Genomic DNA, 20,566 nt, shown 5'->3' with positions numbered 1-20,566 from the left:
ACGTTCTTTATTCTGCTGAACACAGCCAAAGATTTTTAGAAGAATATTCCAGCTCTGCAGTTCCATACAATAGTTAATGGTGACCAGAACTTTGAAGTTCCAAAAAGCATATAAAGGCAGCATAAAAGTAATCCATCAGACTTAAGTGGTTTAATCCATGTCTTGTAAGGTGATCAAATTGGTTATGGGTGAGAACAGACCAAACTAAATCTCCTTTTTCACTATAAATATTCCGATCATGACTTATTATACTTCCTGGCGCCATCTAGTGCTCTGCACATGCGTCAAACACTAGGAAGTGTAATTAAGCTCGAAATCATTATCATGCCTAGAGACTGCGAAAAGTGAGTAACATTTTGGTCTGTTGTCCCCCAAAACCAACATGAAGACATCAGAAGGCATATATTAAACCACTGGAGCCATGTGGATTACTTTTATGTTGCCTTTATATGCTTTTTGGAGCTTCAAAGTTTTAGTCACCATTCACTGGAATTGTCAGGACCTACAGTGCTGAGAAATTCTTCTTACAATCTTAATTTGTGTTCAGCAGAGGAAAGAAAGTCATACACATCTGGGATGTCATGAGGGTGAGTAAATGATGAGAGAATTTTCATTTTTTGGGTGAACTATTGCTTTTAGTTTAGCCTGAGATTCATGTGTCCCTCACATCAGTTATCCATGAGAGAGCGCTGCACTGCTTCCTGGATCATGGCTTGCTCATCGGTGGCATAATCCTGAGAAAATAAAGAGTAAGATTTTTTTTTTAAAGTAATTAAGTCATTTGTCTGGGAATTTCTACTGCAATTTAACCGGTTTCATGTGTGAAAGTGGCTAATGTTTTTTTTTTTTTTTATCTTCTTTTAACACTGTAAAACCAGAACATGGAAATGTTTTAACCAACTTACCACAAAAGTATCATAAGAAAAAGCATGTCTTATTTTGAGGTGCTGAAAGAAGTCGGCACTCCTGTAATTCGGGTCACCCCAGGGCATTGACGCACAGATCGGACACACCTGCAGGAGTGGAGAAGTGACATTACACTGAGATTACAATGTCCTTTCAACTCTACAAGGTGCCATTATTATGCCACACTACTATAGCAATCTTACTATTACTAGGGATGCACCAGTGTATCGGCCATAAATACTGCCATAAACGTACATGACAGTTGTGAAAACGGCACTTACGTATAGGTTACATGATGAGCGATACCATTCAAAATGCTTTTAAGACAGTACACTTGGACTTCTGAGACATGGGTATGATATCCATTAATGCTGCATGATTGATTGAATTAAGATTAAGATATGGCCTTGCACGATTACTAAACCTTAACATGGTTTGAAAATATAGTCTGGATTCAGCGCTTCAGTCAGCACTGTGTGAGCAAGCGGCACCCTGTAGTGCTCTGAACGGCAGTATCCATGATCTATTATGCCCTCATGAGACCAGAGCATGACTTCTGTGTGCATTTTCCATTACATGCAAATACCAAGCTATAGAAAGTCAGATTTTTCTTAAGCAAATTGTTTATATTTTAACCAGGAGTGTTGGCTATTCATGTTTTTGAGACGTTACAGACATTACAGACTGATTTTCTGTAAAAATTATTAAATAATTCTGATTCAAAAGTAATGTCCAGCATCATCCAATCACTGCCAACCATGTTCAAATAAAAAGATACATTATATATTGTGAATCTATGTACTGATTATCATTGTCCCATGTCTGCCAAACATGTTGAGTGATCCAAACATCATCTGCAGCCTGAAACTGAAGTTTTGTTGTTGAATGCTGCTGTAATGTTTTATAATATACAGTACATGCATATAAAATGTGAGTTCTGTTGTTTTGTACAGCAAAAACAGAAGTGCAAAAATGTTTTAGAAGTACAAAATAAAAAAAATTCATATAAATCATCATGTTATCATATTCAGTTTTTTCTTTCGTTGTATCTTCTATTTGTCTTTCATTATGGCTCTTTTTTAAATGTCATGTGATGAACAGATCCCATCCATGTTAAATGGAAATTATTTATTGGTAGAACAGTCAAAGAAAAAAGTTTGTACATCTTTGTACATTTTTAAAGCGTAATTCCAAAGTAAAACATGGATCTGATGACAAAATAAGGCAAGTGGAAAAATATCGGTGGGTGACCTATCCCTTTAACTATCCCAGTGATATACAGTCATTGTTCAGTCCAGATTACAGATGAACCTAAAGAAGGTCTCACCACTGGATGTGGGTCGTGGCTGTGTTTTGAGGTGCAGTGCTCCACTAGACCGTCCTGGTCAAAGTTCCTCTGGTTACAGTAGGGACAGGTGAATGTGAAGCGGTTCGGCACTGAACTAAAGAAAAGAAGGAACAAGAACCAATTGAAAATGAGTAACATGATCCCTGCTAACTTATCTGTATTGCAATTAAAAGGTTTGTTTATGGTTATTTTTTTCAAAATGGAATTATATATACACAGTACAATAGACAGTGCCCCGAAACACTATTTGGACATTTACGCCAAACTAAAAAAGGCTGATTGTCATGGCATTAAAGACCAAAATATCAATAATAGTGGCATATATTTGAAAGAAACAAAACATTTCACAAGGACGTTTTTTAGGTTTAAATGATAAAAAGATCAATATACTGTTGCAAAATGTAAGTCGAAGGACACATTGTGAAATGTTGGAACATGTCCATAGTTAACTCCATACATTTACTAAAAGCATTTTGGGATTAGTCAGATTTAAGTCATTACAAAAATGACTCAGAATAGTCTAGCATTAGAAAAGGCATTTAAATATCGCAAATACATTTAGATATTAATTAGTGTGATGCTTTCTGGGGCAAATGTATGTGAATATACAGTTATATCACCTGACAATGGAAGGCTGCTTCTGGGAAATGGACTTCATACCCTCCTTGATATAGTCTTGATATTTAGAGCAGGTCCCTGTGTGATGTCTCATCTGGGACAAAGGAACCTACCAAGGGGTTGTGAAAGACAAATGTTTTTCAGTTTAGACTATCTATAAACATTAGTGCACAGTATTATAACATCATTTACATACTCACCTCATTTCCACAGCCTTTGCATGGTCCAAATGATTTGTCAATCAAGTCCTCCAACTGAGCTGCTTTAGTCCACTGATGCAGATCAGACCTGCAGACTGCACACACTGGTTTCTGAGGCCTCAAGCATTCCTGAAGGCAACTTTGGCAGAATCTGACCAGATGAAAGGGAGACATTTAAATAATGTTACCATAACAGGTTTTCAAAGATTAAGAGCACTGGTTCTTATTTTGAATGGGTCATTTTACAAAACGCACATATGCACTTGTAACAATTAATTTTACAGTGAAAAGCTGAAGCCAACACCATTTTTTTTTATTTTCCCCGATAGCACACATACATCTCCCAGACATCTATTTGATGTGTGTGTTTGTTTACATCTGGAAGACATTGTTTTTTAGGTTGTTGTTCATCTGCAATACATCAAAGACTTTTCCTCTCTGATGTCAATGAAACATTCAGCAGATGTCTTTGAGATGTTTATTATTTAGAATGTCCTTCAATCTGATCTTTTTAAGATGTTTAGCAGATGTTAATTTGATTGTGATGCTTTCCAGATTAAAAGATCTAAAACAGACATCTAGGAGATGTACTATCTGTAGGCTATCTGGTTAATAGTTTTTGGCCTGTCCCCACCCCAGTGTTCACTACAGATTTCTGTTTCTGCAGCGGGGGTGCCTCCGTTGAGCCATTTATATAACAAAATCAGTACAGCAGTTATTGTTGCAAATATTTCTTAAACTTCACTTTGTCATATGAACAACTTGTTAGTAATGATACTGATGGTGCCCTCAAGTCTGGTCGGAATAACGAGATTCACGCCTTCATAGAACTCGTAATTACGGGTTGTAAATTCTGAGTTTTATGAAAGCTTCCATTGACAGTCAGGACGTCATGTAAAAAGAACCAATATGACAGTGGCATTAACTTTGGTCAACTCTGCTGTTTTAAATGCGATATAAATAAAGTTGAGTTGAGATTGAAGTGCAAATGCTGAGATTTAATTATATAAATATATAGTTAACATGTTCTATGTGGTTCACAGTAGATTAGTGCTCTGCTCTGTCATCTGATACAACATGTCGTGAATTATTCTCATTATATATGAGCAGTAGGATTTATACATTCACTCAAAGTACGCATCTCTTCCCAACTTAGATTGCAGCCTTTAGCGGTTTAATAAATCACTCTACGACATGTCACAATTTGAATTTGATCAGTTGTCTATTTCAGTGAAAGGAGTAACAGCACACGCTCAAAATTACCATTTTAAACCTGTCGTGTGTCAGTCACACTGCGCACTGGTACCAGATTGATTCGGTGCTCGGTACTGCAGAAACACTGGTATCGTTACATCTTTTTTATTTTAGTATCGACTTGGTAACGAAGTACCGGTACTTCTGACAACATTATTCTAAGTGATTATCTTTACGCCCTGTTTCCTTCAAAGTCTTTACCATCCACTGTGAGAGCTTTGAAAGGCTAAAAGGTGCAGGGCTCAAAAATAAGGGTCATTTGGAACTCCCGTTTAAAGTGATTTTTATTGGAAATTCTGTTTGAAGCGATCTTACAGCATGACTATCATGATTGTTCACCCTTGAAAGTGCCCTTCATAGAGTGAGTTATGCTATTTGGAACGCAGTCTATGATGATCTGTGCGGCTGAGAGCTTGAGACCGGTCCACGTGTAATCTCTGTGCTGTGACTGACAGAAGTAGATCTGTTTCGTTTTGTTTTTAGAAAGTTTGCGGTTAGATATTTCAAATACACGACAAACAAAAAAAACACAGTGATTAATCAGCGAGTCGGCCAACTTAAGGTCGTACCAGTGCGACCTCTTGCAAAGTTTAATCGCACTGTTTGTAAAAAGAAGAAAATAATGAGGCCAGATGACCAGAAGCATACATAGGCCTAGATAAACAACCTCAAGAGCTCATGGTAGGCCTCTTTTTAAAGGTTTATGAGTTCCACTATGGAAAATATTACTGGGATTTCTACTCTCAAAACCAGACTGTTGTGCTCTGTTGAATTACAGCACATGCATTATGTGGGACAAGGTCATGAAGCAATAATGTATCTCTGTGTGCAACGTTAACAAGTCTGAATGGCAAAAAACCACATGAAATACTATTTACAAATAAGTTTCAAGCTACGTTCATATGTTGTTTGAAATTCTATTCTAATCACATTTCTGGAAGTCTGTTTCAGTCTGATCACTCTGATCAGATCTCAAGTAGGTTTTTGCCATATGTCACTTTTTCATGCTATGTAAATAATTGTTATATGTCACATAATGGTGCAGGAAACAGCAGAAATAAGCTGTGTGGTGGCGGAGAGATGGTCTATCTTAGAATATAATTAATGGAATCTTCCACGTGCATTCTGAAGTTCAACACATTGTTTCATTAAAGATGTCAACCACACTAATCCACCAGTCACTGCTAGTCTGTCTGGACCACCCTGAACTATGATACCAGACGGCAGCACAAAATAAAGCAGCAAATGCCAGCCTCCCCGGTCTCTGCCGCTGTGTCATAACGCATTATCCAGCGCTGAAGCCTCTATTCCATTTCCCTCCATGATGTTTTTTTTGCAGGAATGACACAACGTCATTGCGTTCCGATTGGTTACACAAAAAAATCTAATTTGGACTGACAATCTGAACATAGCCTAATATTTCCACTGGTGTGATAGAAAACCACTCATTTTAATTTTTTTTAAATACGCTCACACCGCTAGGGCGCTGTCAATCCCACAATCCACTTCACAAGCGTGGCCCTCGGCTTCCATAGGAATGAATTGAAAATGCTCGCTCACAACACGCTAGTGGAAACGTACAGTTACTCATGAGTTTGTCTTTCAAAATAGTATTTAAAAGAACCAGTTCAAAAAGATTCATTTTCTCACTAATCACACTTCACTAGTCACGCTGTTTTTGCCTGCATCCCACGAGGACAACTTAATACAAGAGGAGTTTTTACTTCGCATTGCATTCATTTTAGACATCTAGATCACGACTTTTCTCACAAAAACATTCATTTATTCTGTGTATTCAATAGCCCTGTAGATTCAGTAGTGGTGGAGCGTCATTGCTGGAATGTGATACTGGAAACACTGCCCCACCCCTGAGATTACAACTTAAAGGTGTGATACTTTTAACACTTGTATTACATTTTAGACCTCACTGACAAGCATAAGCTATAGTATGTCAATCATAAAAATAAATTACTGTAAAGTACTGTTCATTTTTATAATTTGTTATGCTTATATTACATCTGCTCAATTCTCAAAATGCATGAATAAAGTAGGCTTTTCAACAAATTTCTACTAGCCCTAGCTCTGTAACCAGTGGACCTTTAAAATGTTTTAGAATTTAGCCGAAATTTGCCCCTCGTTATTCTCACATGCAAATGAGCTTGTGATTTGCCACAAATGTTTGCCAGAAGTTTGCAGCTCTTCACCGGTAGTGGTGAACCTCCGGCAAACCTTTGGCAACAATGGACAATTTGCCACAAGTATGCAGCAATTTTGCAGTGAATTCTTAATTTTTGTATGGGGAATGTCAAACTAAATTGTTTTTACAGCAGAATGCTACTATAGAGGAAAATTTCAGGTTCCTATCTGGTCTCCCACCAGAGATATTCAACCTGAAAGTGAGGGGAATTTTCAAAAGTTCACATTCTCGCCCACGTATAAAAAAAAGAAGAAGAGAGAAGTCTCAAACCTGAAATATTCTTCATGCACACTATACTTACCTAGGTACCCCCTTAAAAAGTTAAGACAGAGGCTCAAACCCATCCCATTATAAATTGACCCAAAATGTGGAACTTTGAGCCGTCTTGAGGACTTATTAGGACATTAGGACTTAAGTTCTAAGGAACAAGAATGTGCAAAATGTTTATATATATGCATGCACATTGTAATGTGCTCTAGAGATCAGTTTTTTGTTCCAATGAGTAAATATAATAATATATTTGGTATAATCCAAATTTGTCATGAGTGATGACACAAATTCACCAATACATAGAGGTAATCACTAAAAAAATATGAAAAATGGTCAACCAACCAAATTTACAATTATTGGACCACTTGAGATGGACCGACCCACTAGTAAACAATTTGAAATTAAAATAATTGTTGACCAGTTTAGGACCTAAGATGTACACTTTCCATTACATATCCATAAAAACAAAAATCAAAAATGTTGATTTACAAAGTACACTAAAAAAAGTTGCGTGTCAACCACACATATATGACAAGCCATCCAGCACAGTGGATCTAAAGCTTGTTCAAGCACAGCCATAACAAGTGACTAAGCACTACATCTCCCAGAAGTCCACACTGCAAAGTTTTCTTCACGAGAAGCAAAACTGAAAGTAACCTATTTATGTCAGCTACGAAACTCAAATCACAACTACACTTCTGAAACATCGTTCGACACAAACATACTAATATTTAATGACATGACATGCAAGCATTATATCTGTTTTACTGGGCAACTGGATTACAATAGAGATACAAACTAATCAGCATGTCAATGGAGGAGTTACTGTTGGAAAGCACTAGATCTGAAAGATACTCACGTATGTCCGCACTGTGTGGTCATCGGACAGATAAATATCTCCAGACACACGGGACACACAAACTGACCATCTCCAGCATCGTTTGAATCTGTTTGCTGGGTTGTTTTGAGCATGGCCATGTCCGCTGATCTGTGTTCCGTGTTCTTGCACTCCGGTGAGATTCACTGTAACACTGAAGCGGATGGGAGGAGCGATAACTCAGCTGATACAACAATATTCACCATACACAACACACACGAGTGATTACATTAATAGAGCCCTACCTGACTGCACATGGAGGATATTATGCTAAGAGGACATCCAGAGTAAAAGAATGAGTGCAGGTATATCTCAGTTTCAAGTCTGTGTTGTCTTTTAAAGTGGTGTTTTGGTTGCGTTCGGGCTAGTGATGTCCGAATAACGAAAGAATTGTTCTGTTAAACCGGTTCTTTTTAATGTTTTGATCGAACCGATTCGAAAAGCGCTTGTGAATCAATCGACTGAAGACGAAAAATCTAAAGCGAGTATGATGATGATGATGATGATGATGATGATGATGATGATAATTCTTTAGCTGGTAGGGAAAGAAAACTGTTATGGAAGAAGAATAAAAAAGAAAAAGAAAAAAAAAACAGGTTCTCGAGTGGCATCAAACTCATAACATAAATATTTAAATAAATAAAATAAACAAAGAAATCCGTATTTTAACACAAAATAGAGTGAAATAGCCTGCCCATTTTCCAGCCATTTTGGATCCGGAAGTATTTCCCCCATTCATTTCTCCATAGGAATTTCATAAAATCCTTCATTAAAGAGGCAATGAACCAAACCAACCGGTTCTAAGGCGTATCGCAACGTTACTAACTGTGTTCTGGGTGGGTGGGGGTTTGAAAATCGGACAAAATGACAAAGGTCCAAGAGCTGTGTTTACTACAATCCCATGACGCATTGCAAATTAACATTCTGTTTTAATTTTATTGAAAAATATCCAGATACAAAATATATAAGTGCGTCTTTGGTGTGGGCGGTTGCTGCACGGTGCGTTTGATTTATTTATTTTTTGCCACGATTCTCTGATTGGCCGATCGTTTTCCTTCAGGATCATGTAGTTCTAAATGAGGAAGGAATAATGCGGCCTGATGACCAGACGTTTGCATAGATAAACAATCTCAGAGCTCATGGTAGGCCTGTAATTAAAAGTGTATAAGTTATCATTAAATATCTATTCCGTTTTTTAATTTTTTTATAATTTTTACTTCCAGAACCAGACTGTTGTGCTCTGTTAAATTATGGCACTCCCATTATACGTAATGAGGCCATGAAGCAATAATGTAGCACGGTTTGTAACGTTAATCGTGCCATAATGCTCTTTATTGTACTATTAGTGTGGGGGGAGGTAACCCCCTGCCAGTACTATATTTAATTACAGTGTAGTCAGGGGTGTAGACCCCTTCCCCCAATAATAAAAACATGCCCCCTTTACACTGTAACCACCAAATATTCAAGCCAAATTTATGCCATTGATTGTAGTGCAAATAAGCTAGTGTTCCATTCTGAATACATTTGAGCGTTGACTCAATCGAATGAATCATTTAACCGAGTCGACTCTCTGTAATGAATCGGGCATCACAGCGCCAGGTCTGGCCGCGGGAGCGCGCAGGAAGAGAGGTCGTGTAGCGCATGCGCAGTGCGGCAGTGGGGATTTCCAGCGGAACATGATGGTAAGAGGCGTTGGATGCTGCTGGTGAAGAGGGCGGCTCGTTAATGATGCTGCCCAGCACTACAAGACACTGAGCGGGCGTGTTTCGATGAAAGTCTTATTTTAATCGACACAGGTAGAGCAGTAATGAGAGAAAGGTTGATCTGTGTCGCGTGTGGGTTTAAAGGGCCCTGCAGCTGCGCTAATGTTAGCAGTGCTTTGCTAACTGCTTCCGATGGCTGTCATAAATGATGTTTGAAGATTCAGAGAAAATTATTGACTGTCTCTTTAACGGAACCTGTTTGAGAGATCCTATCGGACTGACGGGTGCTTTGACAGATATAGTCAGACTATCAGATTAGCGTCGTGGCTAACACACGTCACTGTTTATGTCACTGTAGCAGTGAAATGTAGACACATAATTTCAGTTATTAACACTTTACCACCTTCTCTGTGAACCATGATGGGTGTAGATGTAATTTGTCATACTTCCTCTGTTCAGTTAGCTGTTGTGAGTGGGATATGTTGAGATGATGATGTCAAATCAAGCTCTCATTGAAGATGTCTCTTAATATGTAGTTGTAAACCGTGTCTTGTGTTATTATTCTTGCAGCAGCTCGAGATGACAGCATGTATTGTCATTTTTATATATATGATATTTCTGTGTGAAGGATGAATCTTCAAATGACTGTCCTTTCAGATTGTTGTGTTTAATGCTATTTGTATTCAAAGTTTCTGTTAAAACAGTGTAACACAATTGTCAGTCTAAATGTGATTTAGTCAGGCTTTGTACTGTTCAGATTCACTGTAGTTCCCAAACTCTATATATATATGCACATACAGTACACATGCAGCTTTATACTGAGCTCTCTCACAATCAGAGTACATTTATCTGGATTGAAGTATTTGAGAACTGCTGTCCTCATTTTTATTAATAATACTATGAAAACCATCTGAAAAACTAAACAGGATTTTTTAGGTATAGTTTGTGGATTAGTTTCCAAATGTCTCTTCAATATGTGTGGTTTTATACTGTTGGTTGCCAATAACTTACCACACAAAAGACACATTCTGGTCGGCACAGACCATATTCATCCATGTTTAGTGCAGGCGTAGTCATATTTCATTTTACCTTGCATATTTTTGTTCATGGTTGAATGTATGATTCAATAACCATTATACTACAGGTGTAGAATCGCATGATCTGTTCAACTGAGGATGTAGGCGATTTTACCAGAGGTAGCCAGCCTAGTCTTTCTCACTTTAATGAAAATAGGAAAATGGTACATTCAGACTTTTATATTTTTAAAAGTTTCTCTCTGGAGATACCCCTGAACCCCCATACAGTATCATTCCTCAGTCACAAGGGCTTCTATGCACCCATACTTGGATATCTGTACGTAAAGAAATATGAAAATAATTTTAATGTAAATATATATATATATATACCTTTTATGATTCAAAATGAACAGATCATCTTAGAACATTCATATCCCACTGCACTCAATTGTTAAACTCTATAAAACATTGCAATATTTTCATAGAAGATCCCTCAGACACCACTGCTCATTACATTGCACCCTGAATGTGTTATGAGGCCCTCTGCTGTTATTCAAAGATCTATTGTTCTTCTGTCGTTGCAGCAGCTGGCAGCAGTGAGCATGGAGGTCTTAACGTACAAACCTTGACCTTGAACCCACTGCAAGGTGGGAAAGCCTGGCAGTGAGATCACTTCGTCCATCCAGCCCACCTCTTATGTCATGTTTCTCCTCATGAGCCGTTTTGGCTAATGAGGCACCCAAAGGTTCTTGCTACTGCAGAAAAGAGCCCTTAGCAAGGGATCCACCCGAATTAGCCCAATCACACCTTCACTTTCATTATTCACTCCCTGTTCTGCCACACTCCTTTGGAGGTTGACTGCTTGCTGATTTTCCCTCACCAGACTTCACCATTCTCCCTGGTCTTCTGGTGTCCAGTGGGAGAAAGGTCTTGGGATGGCAAGGGCTGCTGTCTAAAGAAGCTTCTGAATTGTGGGATGAGATTACAAGCTACACAGCCCACTGCCACCAATGGATGCCAAACTGCGAGAAGACCTGTTCCGCAGGTATGTGGCATCTCTGGAGAAACGGCTTCAGGAAGGAGATGGTGAAGGAGGAGTAGACAAGCAAGGAGCTACAACTGAGGAGGCACTGATTTCTACAGCAACAGCACTGCTGGGCTCATACCAGCCGGATCCAGGGCAACGCTTTCGCTTGGTGCGGTTCTATGACATAGCTGAGAACTCGCTACGGACACAGAGGGGCACAAACCTGCAGACTTTGGAGACGGCCTTTGCAACAATGGAAACCATCTGTACCAACTTGCTGCTCTTTCCATGGAAAAAAGAGTTCCGTTGCATAAAGGTTAGTCGACATCTGAATAATGGCAGAATTTTCATGTTAGGGAAGACTATACAGGATGGAAATACTCTCTTCGACCTCTTTATTAGAGACACCTGTACACCTACCTATTCATGCAATTATCTGCTCAGCCAATCGCATGGCAGCAGTGCATAAAAATCAGCAGAAAATGGTCAGGAGCTTCAGTTAATGTTCACGTCAACCATCAGAATGGGGAAAGCAAAATGTTACCTCAGTGATTTGGACCATAGCATGGTTGTTGGTGCCAGACGGGCTGGTTTGAGTGTTTCTGTAACTGCTGATCTCCTGGGATTTTCACACACAACAGTCTCTAGGTATTATCCAGAATGGTGCCAATAACAAAAAACATCCAGTGAGTGGCAGTTTTGTGGATGGAAATGCCTTGTTGATGTGAGAGGTAAACTAAGAACTAGTTTGAGCTGACAGAAAGGCTACAGTAACTCAGATAACCAATCTGTACAATTGTAGTGAGCAGAATAGCATCTCAGAATGCACAAGACGTCAAACCTTGAGGCGAATGGGCTACAACAGAAGAAGCCCACGTCAGGTTCCACTTCTGTCAGCCAAGAACAGAAACTGAGGCTGCAGTGGGCACAGGTTCACCAATACTGAGCAGTTAAAGACTGGAAAAACATAGCCTGTTCTGATGAATCTTAATTCCTGCTGAGGTACACAAATGGTAGACCCACTGCAGCATCATCTTTCTTTAAACTCTAGAGACTGTTTTGTGTGAAAATCCAAGGAGATCAGCAGTTACAGAAATACTCAAACTAGCCTGTCTGGCACCGACAATCATGGTCAAAATCCCTGAGATCAAATTTTTTTCTCCATTCTGATGGTTCTGAAGCTTCTGACCTGTATTTGATGGTTTTATGCATTGCACTGCAGCCACATGATTGACTGATTAAACAATCACTTTAATAATAGGTGTACCTAATAAAGTGGTCAGTGAGTGTATATCAGTTGAAACAAGCTGAATTGATGTGTTGGTAGTTAAAGTTAGTATTGAGTCTGTATAGTGCAAAAAACATCACTAAACAGTGACTAAAATGGTCACAAATTCGACAAAAAATACATGATCTATTCGTCATTTGTCGGATTTGTCAGATATCATCTTGCGTTTGTATAAGTCTAGAGCGCACGCCAGTGTGTTTACACCACTTTTCACACTTTTTGTTGAGATGAGCTCGCCGCACACAACAACAAACACTGCACGTGCCATGATGTCCATCTCAACTGAATACCGGACATTTAGAACATGCGATGATGTACTGTTGATGAATTACTGCTCATTTTTTTTAATTAAAAATCTTCACTTTGTAGTGTTTATTGTAATACATTGTAAATACAAGAGTGTTGGTGGCGTAGTGGGATAAAGAACTGTTATCAGAAGGTTGCTGGTTCGATCCCCACAGCCACCACCATTGTGTCCTTGAGCAAGGCACTTAACTCCAGGTTGTTCCGGGGGGATTGTCCCTGTAAAAAGTGCACTGTAAGTCACTTTGGATAAAAGTGTCTGCCAAATGCATAAATATAAATGATTGTAATAGTGCAGCATTTGTTTATCTATTATCTGGTTGTAAGAGCGCATGGGAGCTCAGATTTTTCAAATTAAGAGTATGTATTTCTGGCTTCTTTTTAATTAGATCTACCGACGTTCTTAGATGGATCGGGCATTGGTCCGAATATCCCGATACAAATCCGATACTGTGTGTTAGTCATGTTCGTTCTTGTCAGATCATATGACTTCAGCATTTTATTCAAAGCCACATGAAGACGTGCAATAGCTCTGTTTTTAATCTTCACACGTTGCGCAACATTTGAACATCTCAGATGTAGATGCTCAATAGTTCGGTTCACTTATAATATACATTTAGAATGGCACCGGAGGAGCATTTTACCAGAATTTGAATAAGTGAATTGCCTAAAACAGACACATACAGGACTTCATGTAGAGTTCAGAATGTTAAAATAAAGCCATATGGTTTTAAAGTTAAGGGTGCACAATTGAAATATATTAGGCTACTGTTGTATTTAAAATTCTAAAAGTAAGTAATAATAATGTATTATTATTAATTGTTTACAAATTATAACAATATTGAAGTTTAATTGTTTCCAAAAAATAACTATGAATGAAAATGTAACTGATATCTTACAACTAAATTGACAATAAAAGAGATCTGAATCCTTTAAAGTCCAGATACAAGTTGAATGTTTTTTGCCCAAAAAAAAAACTTCTTATTTTCTACTGAACACTGGGTAACCTGCGAGTATTCCCCCTTCTCTTCCAGAAAAGGACAGGAGGAGGCGCTTCTACGACTTGGTTCATAGTAAAGAACAACCAATAGCTGAAATAAAGTAGATGCACATATTTTCAAAACTTACCAGGTAGTCCAACTTCCTCGCTGTCTTTCCTCCAAGCGATGTCTTTTTTCGTCCGGTCTCTTTACATGTATGATGTTGTGTCATACAATTCTGGGAGCCCACACACCGCTATAAAAATTATTTCATACATTTTTCCAGATTTCTTCTGCTACTATGTCAGTACATCAGTGACATCTGGACAGTCTCAATGTTGATAGGCTTTCGTGACAATACGTCAAACGATTTTGCGTGTTTGAGTTGCGCTATTCCGTCAGTTGCGCCGCCCAGCACGAATTTGTGCCTATACGCATCTTTTCATTGACTTTGTATGTAATCGCACTGCGTGAAACGCTTGTTTCGTGTTGAATGCACCATTAGAGTGGAATTACTAGTAGACTAGTTAACAATAAAAAAAATATTTAATAGTTTGCACATTTATATTGAAACAATGTGTAGTTAAAGGTTTGTGTTTCTTTACATATAATTAGCATATCTCAGTGAGGTATAGATATCTAAACTGATTTTGAAAAAAACACTGGTATCGGCCGATACTGAGATTTCAGATATCGGATCGGAAGAGGAAAAAGTGGTATCTGTGCATCCCTATTTTTAATTGGCTAATTGTATATGACAATCATGTTTCATTTGTAGTTAAATGAGTGTGGGCATAGCCACTGGTTTGAGGTGTTTACAGAATCTACCAAAGATCACCACTACCCCAATGTACTGTAAATCATATCATCCAAGCCTCCTTGTAAAACGTATGTATGCAGTAACATCGATGACTATTAAGGCAAGAAAATGATAACCATAGAAAAAATATCTGAAACAACAGTAGCTCATCTGTGGCTGTTAGTTTCTGTGAAAATGAATAAATAATGCTAGGCTTGGATACAGATTCAGTAAGCTTTACAATTTTAAGTTGGATGTAATGTAATATAAATTCATTATTACACTTTAAATTGATGGCCATACACTAAAAAATAAAGATTATTTATACACATGAATGATGAGTCTGACAGCATTATTTACTTTTATTTTGCATATACACTGGCCAAAAAGTTTGGAATAATGTACAGATTTTGCTCTTATGGAAATAAATTGGTACTTTTATTCACCAAAGTGGCATTCAACTGATTACAATGTAAAGTCAGGACATTAATAACATGAAAAATTACTATTACAATTTGAACGAAATTTTCAGAACTTCTTAAACTACTTCAAAGACTTCTAATCCAAAAATCTTCCACGTGCAGCAATGACAGCTTTGCAGATCCTGGACATTCTAGTTGTCAGTTTGTCCAAATACTCAGGTGACATTTCACCCACTCTTCCTGTAGCACTTGCCATAGATGTGGCTGTCTTGTGGGGCACTTCTCACGCACCTTACAGTCTAGCTGATCCCACAAATGCTCAATGGGGTTAAGATCCATAACACTCTTTTCAGATTATCTGTTGTCCAATGTCTGTTTCTTTGCAATTCTTCCCATAAAGCCTGCACCCAAGTCTTCTCTTTACTGTTGTACATGAAACTGGTGTTGAGCGGGTAGAATTCAATGAAGCTGTCAGCTGAGGACATGTGAGGCGTCTATTTATCAAACTAGAGACTCTGATGTACTTATCCTCTTGTTTAGTTGTACATCTGACCTTCCACATCTCTTTCTTTCCTTGTTAGAGCCAGTTGTCCTTTGAAGACTGTAGTGTACACCTTTTGTATGAAGTCTTCAGTTTTTGCCATTTTTGACCTAATATTGACCTTAAGACATATCAGTCTTGGTGGCAACTCAAAAACAAACACAGAGACAAAATCAAATATCTTTCAGCTGTGTTTAATATAATGGCAAGTGATTTTCTAGTACCAAATTAGCATGATTACTTAAGGATAAGATGTTGGAGTGATGGCTGCTGAAAATAGGGCCTGACGAGATTTGATCAAAAATGACTTTTTTCAAATAGTGATGGTGCTGTTTATTACATCAGTAATGTCCTGACTATACTTTGTGATCAGTTGAATGCCACTTTGGTGAATTAAAGTACCAATTTCCTTCTGAAATGGCAAAATCTGTACATTATTCCAAACTTTTGGCCGCCAGTATATAAAGCACTATGGTCATAATAAAGTGCCCGACATGGTCTTCTGCTGATGTAGCCCATCTGCCTCAAGATTTGGCATGTTGTGCATTCTGAGATGCTATTCTGCTCACTACAATTGTACAGAGTGGTTATCTGCGTTACCTTAGCCTTTCTCTCAGCTTGAACCGGTCTGGCCATTTTCCGTTGAACTCTCATCAACAAGGCATTTCCGTCCACAGAACTGTTGCTCACTCTGTTTTTGTTTTTTGGCACCATTTGGCAGAGTAAATTCTAGAGAATGTTGTGCGTGAAAATCCCAGGAGATCAGAAATACTCAAACCAGCCCATATGGCACCAATAATCATGCTATTGTCCAAATCACTGAGATCAAATTTTTCCCCCATTCTGATGGTTGATGTGAACATTAACTTATGCTCCTGACCCGTATCTGCATGATTTTATGCACTGCACAGCTGCCACATTATTGGATAAACGCATAAATAAATAGGTGTACAGGTGTTCCTAATAAAGAGCTCAGTGAGCGTATCTTCTATCATACATTTTCTTGGTTTCGTGTGTGATATGATATGAGACAGCGTGAATTAAACATGTTAGAATTCTCTTGCTTTGAGAATTTACTGAATTTTATTTTGCTTTTACAGACATTCACAGGGCCGTATGTGTACCAGTTGCAATCGGTGATATGTGACACAGACCTGCATTCACTGCTGCGTTCCATGGGCTATTCAAGAGACCAGGAACTTCAGTATCATGTTAGGGACCATCCAGGTGGATCTACCCAACTTCAACAGCTGGCCTTCGAACTGCTCCTCACCCAGGCTGAATGCCGTTTACTTGCAGAGGTGGTTTCTATGTCTCGGGGTTCAGCCTCGGAGCTGGAGGCCGTTGAGGTGAGAAGGAGCACCAGGAAAGATGCTGTTGGGTGTGCGGATGCCTTGCGCCGACGGGATAGCCTTACAGGTGACTTGTCCCACCTGTCAGTGCGGCCGGTAGATATCGAACGCGGCCAACTCAGGCGGAGCAGTCGGCCGTACAAGTCGGTGGACGTTACTGACAGTGCAGGACACTGGCACCAAGCCAGCAAGCCAGTGCTAAAGACAACGCTCAGCCTGCGCAAAGAGCCATTGTTTGTCGACACAGAAGAGGAAATGAAGGATGAAATCATCCGACCTAACCTCTCGCTTTACCCCGTGGCGGCCCCACCATCATACAGCCCTGTCGCCGACTTCTTCCCTATCCAGTCACCCCCGTCCGAGCCATACTCCTACCACTTGCCCTCCCTGGATGAAGTGGACTTGTACACTGAGCGGGGCTTTGGTGGGCATCAGACACCCTCTAGGCCTCCTATCCGGGAGCCGCGAGAAGCCCGGGACAGTTGGGTTCTGAAGGGGCACGTGATGAAGTGCCAAGGCTGTGGCATGGGCTGCCCTTCGCTTTCATCTTGCCAGAGGTGCGACATGATCCTGTGTCCATCCTGCCACGCTGTGGAACCTGCGCCTTGTTGTGGCTTCCAGGATTACTCGAAAACTTCCCGCCCTCTGGACGTCTACATGCACATGAAGGAGAAGCTGTCTGTCTACTCCAATGCCCACTCCCACACTCACCCTCATCCCCACCCACTTCCCCATGCCCAATCCCACTCGCTTTTGCTGGACAAAGCTGTGATGAGCACCAAGCTGTTTCCCAGTAAATCTGTGGGTCCCAGTGCCAGTCCGGTGGTCAGCTCCAGCAACAATGTCGCAGGTGAACGGTTGGGTGCGAGCGGCTCCCGGTGCGGCTTTTGCAACAAGCCAGTGGCCTCTCACACTTGCGTGAACTGCTCCAAGGTGTCATGCGACACGTGCATGAACCTTTACGCCAGTGATTTGTGCACCCGCAAAAACCACAACTTTGTGCCCAATCACCAACTTAATTTCAAATCCAGCACCATATCTCACCTCGTATATCGATAGATCAGGAACAATGCTACAGTTGTGCACTACACCTTCTATCTCTGCATTTCCACCCTCCGTTTTTATTTGTTTACCTTTTTCTGCTTCCTTTCTCAGTTGGCGATTGTTTGGTTTTGGTCATGTGATCTTGCAGTGCATTTTCTGTCCCTCGGTAGATCTACTTTATCATGAAGCAAGCAGAAAATGGGCAAAAATCTATCCAGTATCAATGTTTGAAAACATGTATTTCATTGGAACTGTGAATGTTTATCAGAGACTATTCCCTGTAATTAAATCGAACAACTTTTAAAACTTGAACAACAGAAAAAAATTACATTACACTGGAAGTAAATAGTATATATTTTGAATTGTGGCGCTATACATCTACGCAAGACTGTTTGTCTAGAGGCGGACTAGTTTTCCTAGGTGGATGGGGTTTCAGTTGTGAGTCTGTAGTTGTCACTACATTGAGTCCTGACATGAAATGCCTTGTGGGTGCTGTTCAAAATGCTGCTGAAAGTAAAACCAGGATGGGGCGTTTCTGGCCACTAACATATTGTGCAACCGCCATGAAGCTGCCCGTGCTCATTAAATGCAAAGTTAATGCATGTATGAGTGTCAACAGAAGTTTTTCATCCTGAGTTCCATTTTTCTTTACATTATCACAATCTGTTAAGACAAGGGTGTAATTAATTGAAAATGAGCATCATTTATTATGCTACTACGCTGGCTTTCTTTAGAAACAGTTTCAAAATTAATGTGTTCTATTTCGTGGGTTAATTTTATTATTAATACATTATACAGTAAATTTATGATTGTTTGTTCACAGAGCAATCATTAACTAAAGTATTACTACTGGGCAAATCTCACAAAGTAATTTCTGGGTTATGTTTAACCCCATAATAAATAATAAAAAAATAAAAGAAATTATATTTTGCGTGAAGGAAATTAAACCTGTTTTCAGGACCATAATTATTATTATTATATTTTTTTTATAAGCATGTGTAATACATGTAAATTCAGTACAACAAACAATGCCATGATACTTTTAATTGTGTTTTACTGTAATGTATTTTCACATTACATTAATGAGATTTTTTATTTTTTGCATTTTTTTTTTTATTTCAATTATACTTAAAAGGAATAAAGAAAGTTATGGGGTTTTTTTCTCAACATATTTATAATTTTTATTAGTTTTACGTTTATTCATCCCTTTTGAAAATTAACCTTGGTTTTACTACAGTAAACATAATTGAAATATGGTATTTGTATGAAAACTATAACCACAACAATTATCATGTTTTTACTATAATTACCATATTTTAACCTTGATATTTAATGGTTGTTTTAAGAACCATGGTTTTAAAAACCACATACTGTATACCACAAATTAACCACGGTGTGGCTATAGTAAAATTAACCATGTTTTCTGGGCAAAATAATGATGATATTTTTACAATATTTTTTTCCTGTATTACTATGGATTCCCCACAAAAATCATGGTTAACATTCGGGTGCTGTAGTAAAACCATGTACATTTTGCAATTATTGTTTTAATACAAATACTATAGTTGAGCTATAGTTATTGTAGTAAAGCCATGGTACATTTTTATAAGGGATGCGTAAGGAATAGTTCACCCAAAAATACAAATTCAGTCTTTATACTCACCCGTGTTGTTATAACCTCATATGTTTTTCTTTTTCTTAACCCAAAGGGAGAAATTGAAAAAAAGAAATTGTGCTTAGTGATGTCATAGAATGGCAGTTTAAGCTAACTACCTCTTTAAGCTTCAAAAGGACACAATAGTATAATTCAGAAGTCTAATAAATGATTGTATGTGACTCATGTCTTGTTCAGAAGGAATATTATAAGGTTTGACGAACAAAACGAAATCGAATGTATTATTAAGCTAAATTCTTCACCGGCCGTTGGGCTCCTGCACCTGAGCTTTAGAGCTTCTTGCATGAGAGCAACATTAGTTACGCTGCAGCTCGCAAGGTGAGGCGTTCAAGCAAAAACTCATTTTGTTTCGCTTCAACAGGACAATCAGCGATATTAACTACAGAAAACACAACATAGCTGCATACAAACCAGAGAACTTACAAACATGTCTGAAGAGATTGTAGTGAAAGAATTTATGCATTTCTATGCCCAGTGTTATTTCTATTTTTTTTATGTTTTTGGACCAGTGCAAGTTCACAGTTGACTGAGTTATCTGCGCGATTCCGAAAATAGAAAACAAGCGATCGATGGAATGTTCCCACGGTAGTCACTGCTAGTTAGGACAAAAATGACCAGAGAAAATATACATTTTATCATGTCGTTTGGCATCAGGTTAGTACAGAGTATGACTGTGGCTGCCTGTAGCCTCCTCTTTGTTTCTGTTTGATTTCCAGGTACAACGTTCAAAAAAATAAGGCTGGGCA

The 20,566-nt window shown here is 38.7% G+C and overlaps 2 protein-coding genes across 6 annotated transcripts; one reads left to right on the top strand and one right to left on the bottom strand.

Annotated features, from left to right (window-relative positions):
- Positions 1-459: 459 nt before the first annotated feature.
- Positions 460-8,043, bottom strand: LOC127618752 (E3 ubiquitin-protein ligase RNF114-like). The gene is made up of 7 exons (XM_052091380.1): positions 7,916-8,043; positions 7,653-7,824; positions 3,073-3,223; positions 2,875-2,981; positions 2,234-2,348; positions 906-1,013; positions 460-734 (listed from the first exon to the last, which is right to left on the bottom strand). The coding sequence occupies exons 2-7, from the start codon at positions 7,769-7,771 to the stop codon at positions 669-671; spliced, it is 666 nt and encodes a 221-aa protein (XP_051947340.1). The 5' UTR covers positions 7,772-7,824; positions 7,916-8,043; the 3' UTR covers positions 460-668.
- Positions 7,899-19,174, top strand: LOC127618750 (spermatogenesis-associated protein 2-like). 5 transcript variants are annotated; one of them, XM_052091377.1, is made up of 3 exons: positions 7,899-7,975; positions 10,974-11,732; positions 16,850-19,174. In XM_052091377.1, exons 2-3 carry the CDS (start codon positions 11,400-11,402, stop codon positions 18,158-18,160), a joined length of 1,644 nt encoding a protein of 547 aa, XP_051947337.1. In that variant the 5' UTR covers positions 7,899-7,975; positions 10,974-11,399; the 3' UTR covers positions 18,161-19,174. The 5 variants fall into 5 exon arrangements, with proteins under 5 accessions (XP_051947337.1, XP_051947339.1, XP_051947336.1 ...); XM_052091379.1 differs by having other exon boundaries at positions 7,912-7,975; positions 10,977-11,732; XM_052091376.1 differs by lacking the exon at positions 7,899-7,975 and adding an exon at positions 9,309-9,352.
- Positions 19,175-20,566: the final 1,392 nt, after the last annotated feature.

Source organism: Xyrauchen texanus, chromosome 25 (genome assembly GCF_025860055.1).
Source record: "Xyrauchen texanus isolate HMW12.3.18 chromosome 25, RBS_HiC_50CHRs, whole genome shotgun sequence".
Classification (NCBI taxonomy): Eukaryota; Metazoa; Chordata; class Actinopteri; order Cypriniformes; family Catostomidae; genus Xyrauchen; species Xyrauchen texanus.
The sequence above is the reverse complement of the archived record's forward strand: the minus strand, read 5'-3'. Positions and strand labels throughout refer to the sequence as shown.